The sequence below is a fragment of the Cebidichthys violaceus genome, unplaced genomic scaffold (genome assembly GCF_023349555.1).
Source record: "Cebidichthys violaceus isolate CVI_PGR_0920_01 unplaced genomic scaffold, fCebVio1.0.p SCAF_8, whole genome shotgun sequence".
Lineage (NCBI taxonomy): Eukaryota > Metazoa > Chordata > Actinopteri > Perciformes > Stichaeidae > Cebidichthys > Cebidichthys violaceus.
In genome coordinates, this window is record NW_027176964.1 from 3,130,972 (window position 1) to 3,142,020 (window position 11,049).

The following is an 11,049-nucleotide window of genomic DNA, read 5'->3' on the forward strand; positions in this document are numbered from 1 at the left end:
GAGGATCTATATCTGTGTTTATGAATTCACAGATTTGTACATTATTGATTACATTTTGATTAACCTTGCTATGTTGACGAAACGGAAAGTAGTCCTTAGTCCTGGTGGACTTTGGGCCTTTGGCACACATGGTAATCCAGCATTGAGCATCAAGAAAGAATCTCTTCACTCCATGATTTTGTAGTAGCACCATAATGTTCATAACCTTCATGCTCCATCTTCAAAGTACATCAAATGCCATTAAGGGCATATAAAACATAATCTTTAAGTGGTGGGGTGAATGAATCAAGGCTGTTATCGTCTTCTGCTCTGAAACGATTCACAGATTCACAAAATTGGTTCTTTCACATCATTAAAAAATGTCCATGGCTTAAGCATCAATTTCCTACAACATTGATGGACACGTGAAGAACCAGAGATACCATCTTTTTTATGTCATGCATTCCTTGTCTAAACCTGGTGCCTACGTTACCCACAATACAACTCCGCTGCCGACAGTTCGGTTGGAGATTTGGGTGTGTTGTGCTGGTAGCGACTAATGTAGCGCCACACCTCCAGACTCAAATAATATCACTGGATACATTAAATGCTTTAAACTACTTTTTTAATACATGCAGTAGATCTACCCAACACCTGGAGACAGAGTTTGATGTATACAATTGGTGTACTTCCCCTTTAATTACAGTGTGGCTTGTCTTCATTTTGTGGACTCAAACAATATGACGGTGCAGTAAGACAAAGGTAAAGTATTTCAAGAATACTACAACATATGAGGGTTTACATTGCTGTGGAGCAACTAACTCCAACATTAACAAAAGAGAGCACACTGCAGCACTTAACAAAACCTTCAGCCAACTCTGAAGAAAATATCTTTCATTTAAAAAAATTGTGTCCATACAGACTTGTAAATAACGGTGGGATTTCGCCAATGCTGGAGTCATAACTTTAGTAACATCCCAACACTCTTAAATGATAAGGGTTCTTCCTGAAGGGCTGAGGTTCTACCCACAACCAATTGTTTCTGAAAAAAAACCTTTTTGAAAGAGTTCTTCAAGGATTGTTGGAAGCATGGGTGTTGAAAGATGGTCCCGGCCCACACACACACATTGTTGTGATTTGTACTGCACCACATCAGACTCATGAGGAACCCTGGGTGGGTTCTAAATGAAACCCATGCAATATAATAATTTCTCTGGGTTCTTGTTTTAGAGGGTGAAAGGTTCAGAAAGGTTTCCAGAAAGTTTGCACCATAGAAGGGTTCCCTGTAGAACCTCATGCAGGGGGTTCTGAGTGGAACCTTTCACAGATGGTTCTAGGTATGAGCCTTTATGTTGTGTTCTAGATGGAATTTTTATTAAAGGCTCAACCAGGAACCAAGCCGAAGAACCCTATATGGTTCTAGTTTACACCGTTATTTCTAAGAGCAGTTGCCAGTTGTAACACAAGGTTTTTACGTCATTGCAGGAAGAAACACTATAAATATTCTACCTGCATGTCCCCCTACATTAACAGAAGAGTTGACATGGATGGATTCATATATGTGGGAACAACATTGCAGCACACCAAGAGCACATCTAAGGAGGTGATACATTTACAAATGTCTCCAAATGCTGAGCTTGACCGAGTACAAACTGGACGGACGCCCAGCGGAAAGAACAGAGACATAATATAAGAAGCAAATCAGACGGCTGCTCTGTTTCTGCTCTGTGTTTATGGCCTTCAGTCAAACAAAACACAGGCCTCAAGCTGCCTTTTATACAGCCATCAAGGACCATCCGTTTTATTGACACACTGGGTGTCTTTATGGCACTGGGCACAAGTATCTGGCTTGATGCGACTTATGAAGCATGATAATGATCCTCTCTGGAGCTGTTTTTTAGCTGAACAAGTACACCCCACCTACAATAGTGATTGCAATTGTTGTTTTATGTGCAGGTGTATGCGTGAAACAGGTGTTTAAAACAGCTAGATCAATTAAGAATAGCATTTTATGGAGCTGATGCTAGTAATCCGGGTCAGAAATGTCACTTCATCCCTGTTAAATGAGCCTTCTGACCTTCATGGTTTTAAATGTACCCACAACATGGCCATGCCATTGTTTGATTCTGATCAGTGAGAGTGTACATTGTCAGTTAAAGGTTTACTCTTCTGGTTATACATATCATGATCAGTTTATTTGTCATTCTTGGAAGTAGAAGCACTTAAAAGTGTCCTTCCTTTCCACCGCGGCTGGGTTGCAGCTCTCCGGCTGTAAGCGACAACCTCGATCCAACCTCATCAAATCTCCCTCTCCACCCACTTGTGGCAGTACGTTTTTTTGTAGCAGGACGTTTTTTTTTCACTGATGGTGCTGACGTGCAGCTGTGGAGATGCACATTTCTGAAATGGTCCTTGATAAAACGCTGAGGGAGAGTTAAAAGTATTTTATTGGTGGGGGACAAACATTAGTGATGGCAGTAGCTGTAGTTAAGCATCATGTTGAGGATTTGTGTGGCTGCATATAGTTTTCTTCAATATCTTACCTGCTGGTTCGGTCATTCACCAAACATTGGAAACCTGCAATAAAGTATGCAGCACAGTCTCCGGGTGTGGTGGCCACCTGTTGTGTTGCTGCAGGTCTCCAGCCAGCCTCCACGAAGAGTGCCAGGCTTTGAAGACAATGTGACATAGTGGGCAAACCGTGAAATTACAACTTTACATTCCTCCTGATGCACGACAGGATAGCTCTACTGTTTTGTTTTTGTCATGTTTTTCCAGTGTAGCAAATGGGCTACAACTGCATTTTGTTGTGCAACCCTGTGGGGCATAATGATGATAAATGCTACTTGAATCCTTTGATCATGTGGTGCGTCATCATGCGAGGAGAGGAAAAAGGTTTGCATGTTGGCCTTCATTGGACAGTTGACAGTGAAGAGACAGGCTGAACCCTGGGGGAGAGAGGGGGTGTGACATGCAACGAAGGTTCTGCTACCAAGACGAGACAAAAAATGCCCAAAAGATAATCTTTAAAAACAATTCATTCTCTACATCTGTTTGTCAGAGGTTTTCACAGACCTGTACCAGGGGCTAAATGTCCGAAAGACTTGGACTCTCAATCAATACTGACCTTTCTTTTTGCCTCCACATTTATGGAAGTGTGATGTGAATCAGTGGAGCACCCTTTAAGTGCACATCCTTGTCTTAATGACCTCATCTCTGTTTATATGCAGCACTCCTAGCCAGAAGATGACTAATTTCAGTTGTAACAATGTTACTGTTGTCACATTAAAGGTTGTCACATAGTTCCCATTTTTTAAATGTTGTATTGCTACTTAATATTAAAAGCATATATAGGCATGTTTAATCCAATGTTTAAAACGATTTAATCCAATGCAACACAAAAACATTGCAGATATTCCTGAACCTGATGAAGCCCAAAGCAAAATATGTTGCTTATGTTATTTAAAGAGTATTAATAAAATATATCACATCTTTAGGGACCTGAAACTATTTATTTTTTTATTTATTTTGTATTTGTGATTATGGATTACAACCTTCCAGTAGCACATGGTGAACATGTAAGAAGTTCTAAAAGTAATTGTGAGGTTTACATATAGAATTGGTATCGGTAAGCTAAGCAGGCTATTGGGAAGCTACGTTGTGTTTTCTTTGTCTGTTGCTGTTTTTTTTCTTCAGACACGCCCAAGTAGGTGGAGGTAGAGAGAAACAAAAATACTGAGGCTGAAGAGCCATTTAACTGGATCAAAGAAATAAATAGGGTCATCCAGTTGATGAGGTGATCCTCTGTTTTACAGAGTAGGCTAATGGGCTTCACAGGAGAGTAACCCGACAGCTTCAGAGGATTATTGATTAGTCTGGTGAGGATGTAAAAGGGTATTAAATGGAAAGCAATGCACTGACTAATCTTCTTGTGTATGTTGGTGCTTTGTGTTCATTGGATGTCGAAGCAGAATTGTATTGGTTTTTAACAGAAATAAGAGTTACACATTTCACCATCAAAAAGCACACAAATAGAAAAGAGAAAACAAAAATATCACAGGTTAAATGGTGCCATCCATCCATTCTCAACAGAGAACTCTCCCCGCTGACCGCGCAAAGTAAAAATTAAAACAGTAAAACATAGCAGTGAGAGAAGAGAAAGACACTTATGAGTTCCTCCTGGGCGGGTGCGGTGATTGCAAGAGAATTGGCCTCTCAGCACTAACCGAGTCAGCTCCCCAGGGAAGTAGTCAAGTAAAGGAGACCACAATACATAAAGGACTTCCCATCACCCTTCAGAACTGTGGGTTACAGTCACCTTCTTTGAAAAGGCCCTAGTCTCTCTGAACCCTCAACCCAAAGATGCCTCTCGGTTTGGGAGATATGGTTTCCCAAAATCTTTGAATCAATTGCCAGAAGTAATGGTAAAAGGTTTCCATTGTCTTTTTGACACGTTTCCTGTTCCCCTCAGCAGTATGGTGCAGGTTTTTCAAAGATCCTCATTTGTTGTTTCCAAGAACAAAAAAGTAACAAAGAGCAGATTTCAAACAACAGTATCAGGGGCTCCTTGTTGTAAAGAAGCCCACCACTCTTAGTCTACAATCAAGTCCATCCCAGCCCCCACCACAAAGTGCTGTCATTAGACTGAGCTGAATACCTTTTAGCTTTTAGACCTGTGAGTGTGTGAGACCAGACGTCAGACAGTACCAGTCCTCTGACATCCAGTGTGGACAAAGACCTTGTGATTGCTTGACAAGTGGCCACATCTCTGTTGGACTGAGCATCTCCATGACGGTGATTGATCAGTGATTGTCTGCTACTCTCAGGACCGTACCCACCACTGAGGTCACCAAACTCCAGACCTCTGAATACGTCTGTTATGTATAAAATAAAAGTTTTGAAATAATTGTCTAAAAGTTTGTTTGGTGCAGCACAGATATTTACAACGCCAAGATCGCTAACATGCCCATCTGATGACATCATCAATAGAGAAACAGTTGAACCGTGGCCATCAATCATGATGCCCTGTTGTTAGTTTCACCTTCACCCCCATATGTTTCTATTTCCATTGGTAGACGATCCTCGTGGAGGACGGTAACGATACAGTATAAAGATCAACCGATCCTGCGTTTACCGTCTTTACTGAGACTGACGGAAATGAAAAGACTCTTGTCCACTTAGCTTTGGTAAGGGAAGAGATAGGGGATGGGCTGAGACTGAGGGGAAAATAAAGAGAGGAGGTTATGGAGATGAGAGAGGAGGAGCTCCAGAGAAAGGGACGGACCATGAATGCAGAGGGTCAGAGAACAAAGACTGGAGGACAGAGCTCAGGTTCTGGATGTCTGTAATTATAAAACTCTGTCCTGTCCTCCGATCTTTATTCTTTTCATGTCCTCCCATCATCTCCCTTACTCATCTGTACTCCTCATTCCTTCTCTTTCCTCACCATTCCTTTCACATCCACAGTACGCCTCTGTAGCTCTATTTTATTTCTGTTCTCTCTCTCACCTCTGTTAGCCGTGAAGGTTCTTAGATTTTGTATATTTTCTCAACATATCAAAAATAGTGCTTACTTTAAGATTTGCTGAGATGTTTATGGAGATATGAGCTCCTGCTAGCGGGGCAGGCTAGCACTTGTTAGCAGAGCATTGCTGATCGATTCATTTCCATTGTATGGACCCAATAGTAGAGGTGAAATGCTGCCCCCTATTTGTTTGGAGGTAATACACGTTGCATTTTTAAGGACACAGTTTTGTGTAAACACATTGTAGTTTGTATACCAGCAAATGCACCATTGACTGAAGGTCAATATAAATGGACGCAGCTTTCTTAAGAGTCGCGTAGGCTTAGTCGCGGTGCCTACATTTCCCACAAAGCAACACATGGGACTCTGCATTGGCTCCAGTAGAAGGAGGGCATCGCTTAACCCAAACTGTGATCCCCTCGGTGCTTCAGCAGCGTCGTTTTGCCCTTTAAGTAGGTTTGATGAGAGACGTCTCTGGTCCATTTGTCTGCAGAAAGAGCTATTATTCTCCATTAGAAAGCCTTTCCTCTCTGGAACACAGCTCGCACAAACAGGGATAGTGCCTTGCCTGTCACCTCTGTTCATTTTACATAAAAGCCATTGTGCTCAAGCTTTTAATAATGCGTTGTTGGGTTATCCAGCCTTGTCGCTGCTCGCTCTTTGAAGACAAAAGAGTCGTCGTCAGTCATCCAGAAGCTGCTAACTCCGGCTCATTTAGGAAGAGATGCATTCTGACTTTAACAAATGATTTAACATTAGCACAAATACGTCGCTCCATTAGGAACTTCATTCTTATTGTTGACACTAACAAAGCTATCGGCCCCTGGAATGTGTGTCTACTTTTAAAGGAGCACTCCAGAAATACACGGTTCTTCCTTAACCCTCTGAACCCCAAGCAGGCTCACATTTGAATGTCTGTGGCCTTGTTTTATTTACATCCAGTACATCTATAGCGTCTGGCTATGATAAATGGTGCAGTTTTGGCGATAGTTTGAAAAAAACATGCTTTTCAATCCAGCTTGTGGGTTTGGGGGTTCAGAGGGTTTAAGTTGTGGGACCTGCTAGAGTCACATGACGCAGAAGTTATCCTGAATTTGTGGCTTGGTCGAGCTCCAAAAGCCCTGAATCAAACATTTCCCATTAAAAGTTGTTTTCTACGGAGCTGTGCAGTGGGAGGAATCGCTGATGATTACAACTTTAACACGCTGTCCAGTTGAGTTTCAAGACATTCCTTTTATGTAGGTAAACAAGCATGTGTGCAGTCTGATGTATTTAATGTTACACGGAGTCTGTAGCATGGCTAACCGATTTTAAAAAACAAAAGAAGAAACAAAGAACATGTCTTGATGTTTTATTTTGACCAGATGCACGTCTTTGATCAAATCAAGCTCAAAAACTCGTGAACCGTGGCAGATGTGAGAAACGTGGCTCGTCGGTTTATTCAGCATATGCACGAGTTGTTGTTTTAATTTCTCATCAGTTCTGCCACAAAACCAGATGAAAATGTGTTTGTACATTTGAACTAAAACAAATGTGACATGATGTCACGTCTACGACAGTGTGAAAGGTGGAAACATTATCACCACTCAAATACACGCTGTAAACAGTCATTATGTGTCACTCTGCAGGAACATAACTTAGCATAATGACAGCAATATCTGTTTATTGTGGTGCAGCCAAGTGTGATAATGCTAATGATAGGATGCCATCATTAAACTAACAACGAAATAGATCCACCATATGAAAGCTTTTTTATAGTAAATACACCAAATAAAATCAATAAGAAATGCTGCATAGAATAAAGTCATAACAATATGAAATCAAAACGATAGAAACAGATGAAAATGCATACATACAAATGCTGTGTGGATAACGTCTAAGCACCTTACGGTCTAGTCTAGTTCATCACACCTCGCTACAGCTATCAATCCTGTAATCAAACCTCCGTCATGGAGGTTCAAATGATGAATGATGATGAAGAGATGTGTTGAATTAACAGTATGACAGTATGATAGTTTTAAAGGCTGTAGTTTGTGCTGCTGTTTATCTGTATTACGTTATACTGACAGATGTTTATTTCAAGCCAAAGTTTGAATTTTAAACAGGTAATTACAGATGAAATATTTCTCTTTTTCCAACAAAACAAAAGGTAGCTTGAGACCTAGCATGCTAGCACTTTACAGACACACCGGCTTTTTAGCATCCAAGTCTTCAACTTTCTCTGCACATGTGCCTTTAGCTGAAAGTAAGTTGGGGCACATTTTTTCAATAAACATGCTACTTTAAGTGACTCACACTGGTGACAGAACAAGGGAACAGACGGGTGTCATCTGCATAATAATTATGTGGGATTTTATTGTTTTCTATAATTGTGCCACATTCGACATGGATTCAGAAAATGGCCAGAGATTGAGGCCTGGAGGACTATTTAGGTCGTAATAAAGTAGTCCCTATTTTAGGCGGGGCTAAAAAATTCAACCTCCTCAAGTGTAAGTTAAGTCAAGCCCAACATTAAACCAGGCTTAATCCTCTATCCCATGGATCTAAAGTGTTTCTATATCCAAACCCAACTCCTCACCTGAACTGCTGTGAGATTTTGCAGACACGCGCTCATCTGATTTCTCCGTTGTGTTTCTTTCCACAGCGTCCTCCCCATGAAGCAAGGCATTCTGTTGGGCCAGTACCTGGGAGCCTTCAACCTCATGGACACATTCAAGGGACGCTCCAAAAAACAGGAGTGAGCGAAGAGGAGAAGAAGAAGTCAAGGGGGACTGAAATGGAAGGAGGCGTATTTTAATCGTAATCTTCCCAGAATAATACGGATTAGGGCAGAACAGCAGTGGCCAAAGGTTGGATTGGATTTGTAGACTTTACCTCCTCTTTCATTTCATTGGCTCATGCTTGAATACAAACTCTCTTATACATAGCTCACAATGTATAATCCATCTTTTAATATCCTTCATAAATGTCATCATTTGTTCAATCATTTGTTGATTGAAATGTTATTTTATTAATAACAGTTATCAATTGAATATAAATATATTAGTTTTAATTATAAGAAATGTCCTTTTAAATTCAGCCGTCCAGCGTTTCTACCCACTACTATTGCTGAGGACCAATGCTGATGATTGGCATCCACAAACAGCCACAGTCAAACACTCACTGGCACAATAAGGTGGAAACATGGGTTGAGTCCCTTCTGTACATTGTAATAATGTGTCCGTGCTTTGTGGTGTGGCCTTCCACGGCAAACACCAAACCAAAGAAACTATAAACTGCTTCAAGACAGGGTGACGTGTGGAAACAATACAAAGTGGGGTTTAAAGGAATCTCTGCTTGAAAGACGAGGATAGGTCCAATTGTTCTCTTCTGTTCATGACTGGTAGAACAACATTGACAGTCTACCAATGTTGTCTAACTGTCGACAGGACTCACTGTCTTTTTAGTTATTAACAAATACAAAGATCCAGCATTAATCAAATGTTTTTTAATCAGTAGAACCAGCTTCAGTCTTCACCACAACAAAACCCTGTTTACTGTACAGGATGCCCATCAGAACCCTGATCAGACAGAGGATGTTTTTGCAGTTTTCTGTATTTCTGTATGCTAGGCAACCATCAAATAAGTGCTAACATTCAGCTGAACACAAATCATGAATTGTACGCTACTTAATAGTTAAAAGTAAAGTTTAAGTTAATGAAAACAACGTACCTGAACATCCTGCTGAGAATGAGCGTGTTTTCCTCTCCGTGAGTTAAATGTAATCAACTCAAGGCGTTCAGGACGCACCTGCAAATACGTAAAGCGCGTATAGGAGACAAACTCGAGGCGCTCAGCAACGTAAAACGCTTGACTCTCGTTGAAGATGTTGACAAAAAGCCGCCACAGGCAGCTAAAACGCTCTCTGTCTGATCTATCTATATTCACTTATTCAAAAAGCTGGATATTTTTTGATAACAGGGGAAATGTGACACTGCGCTCACATGAAGTAATATTCAGGTAAAGTGTCATATAACACTGTTGTGAATGTAGCCATAATAATCATGTCCGTGAGGTTTTAGTTTTGTTGTTGCTCAGTATTTTGCTGTCCACGTCATTTCAAATGAAAAAAACAGGCACTTATATTCAGGAAGAGTGAACTAAAAGATTTTAGATATCTGATACCTCACCTTATAAAGTTTGGACCACTTAAATGTACTCACTGTTAACACATTAGCTGTAACTAGCTAGCATTGTAATAGCTAGCCATGTACTAGCATGCTGCAGCTAGCTAGAGGGTGAATGGAGACCCCTCTACTTTTTTTCTTCTTGTTTCCTTATATTCCTGGATCGGTGTAAGAAAGCTTTGAGATAAGCACAAATACATGACCGCAAACTTTAATAGGTGAACTTCAGCTACATCCGCTAACTGTTTATTCCTCTTTTCACCTCAGGTCATCTAGCTAACGCTAATTTGAAAAGCTTCAGAGGTCCTTGGTTTACTAGCAGCACTCCCAGCTGTGCTTTAACGTTACTATATTAGAGTAGTAGTAATAGTTAGAGAATACACAGGGAGCTGGTTTATGACAGCACCGGTTTCACTGGTATGTTCAGAAGGTAGTGTGTCTTTTTCCTGTGGATGAAAAAAAATGTTCAAACCCGAAGTATAGGTTTTTTGAAGTATGTTTGAATTTTGCACTTAAAATATAATTTCCACATTAGTGGTCCTGTCATTTACTACAACATAATGATGATATTACAAAGGTTATAATATATATGAGTACATAAACTTTGTTTTAATTAACGATGTTCCATTATTAATATGTAATATGTAACAGATTGCCATCATAAGTGTATATCATTTGTAGTTGATGTTTTTATATTGAACACAACTTCTGTAAAAGTCATCTTAACTACTCATCTATCTATATGGAATGGGTTTTAATTAAGAGTAGCATCTGTTGCCTTAATCATGCAAACAGCTATGAAGTCATGAAGAAAGAAAACATGGAGATATGTATCTAAAGGTACATCTGACTGCGTGTGATGTGCTTTCAGAGATCTCACAGTGTGAGTGTAAACCACTTGGAACTGTTTGAAAATTCTGATCAATAAATTCCAATTTCAAATGTTTTACATCTATGTTTTGAGTCTCTTGTTCAGCATTATGACTGACGTGAGTTACCTTCTGCTTACAATTTGTCAAGTCTTGTTGGGTCATAATTGAATTAAGTAGTGAATGATAAGAATTCATGGAGCACCAAATAGCGCAAATAGTTAAAGCGCCAACGGCAACGTCTCAATGGTTAAAATCCAGCCGGGAACCTTTGTTGCATGTCATACCCTCCTCTCGCTCTTCCCTGTCTCCAGTCTGTCTCTTCACTGTTAACAAAAAAAGATTTCATGGTGTTGTTTATATTGTAATTTTACCGTTTGAAGTCCTCAATGATAAATGATTGTCATTCTATTTCAGATTTTCACTTTGATCAACTGCTTTTTTTTTTTAAACATCCCCTTTAAACACGGCACTACACTTCTTTGTAACAGTCCCAACTGCTCAAACAGTA

General features: G+C 40.1%; 1 protein-coding gene across 2 annotated transcripts in view; it reads left to right on the forward strand.

Moving 5' to 3' along the window:
* Positions 1-10,615, forward strand: part of LOC137892632 (epidermal retinol dehydrogenase 2-like) — a 35,038-nt gene extending 24,423 nt beyond the window's left edge. For both annotated transcript variants that reach the window (XM_068737913.1, XM_068737914.1), the window contains one exon: positions 8,148-10,615. In XM_068737913.1, coding sequence (XP_068594014.1) covers positions 8,148-8,244 — 97 coding nt within the window. In that variant the 3' untranslated portion in view covers positions 8,245-10,615. The remainder of the gene's footprint in view (positions 1-8,147) is intronic.
* Positions 10,616-11,049: the final 434 nt, after the last annotated feature.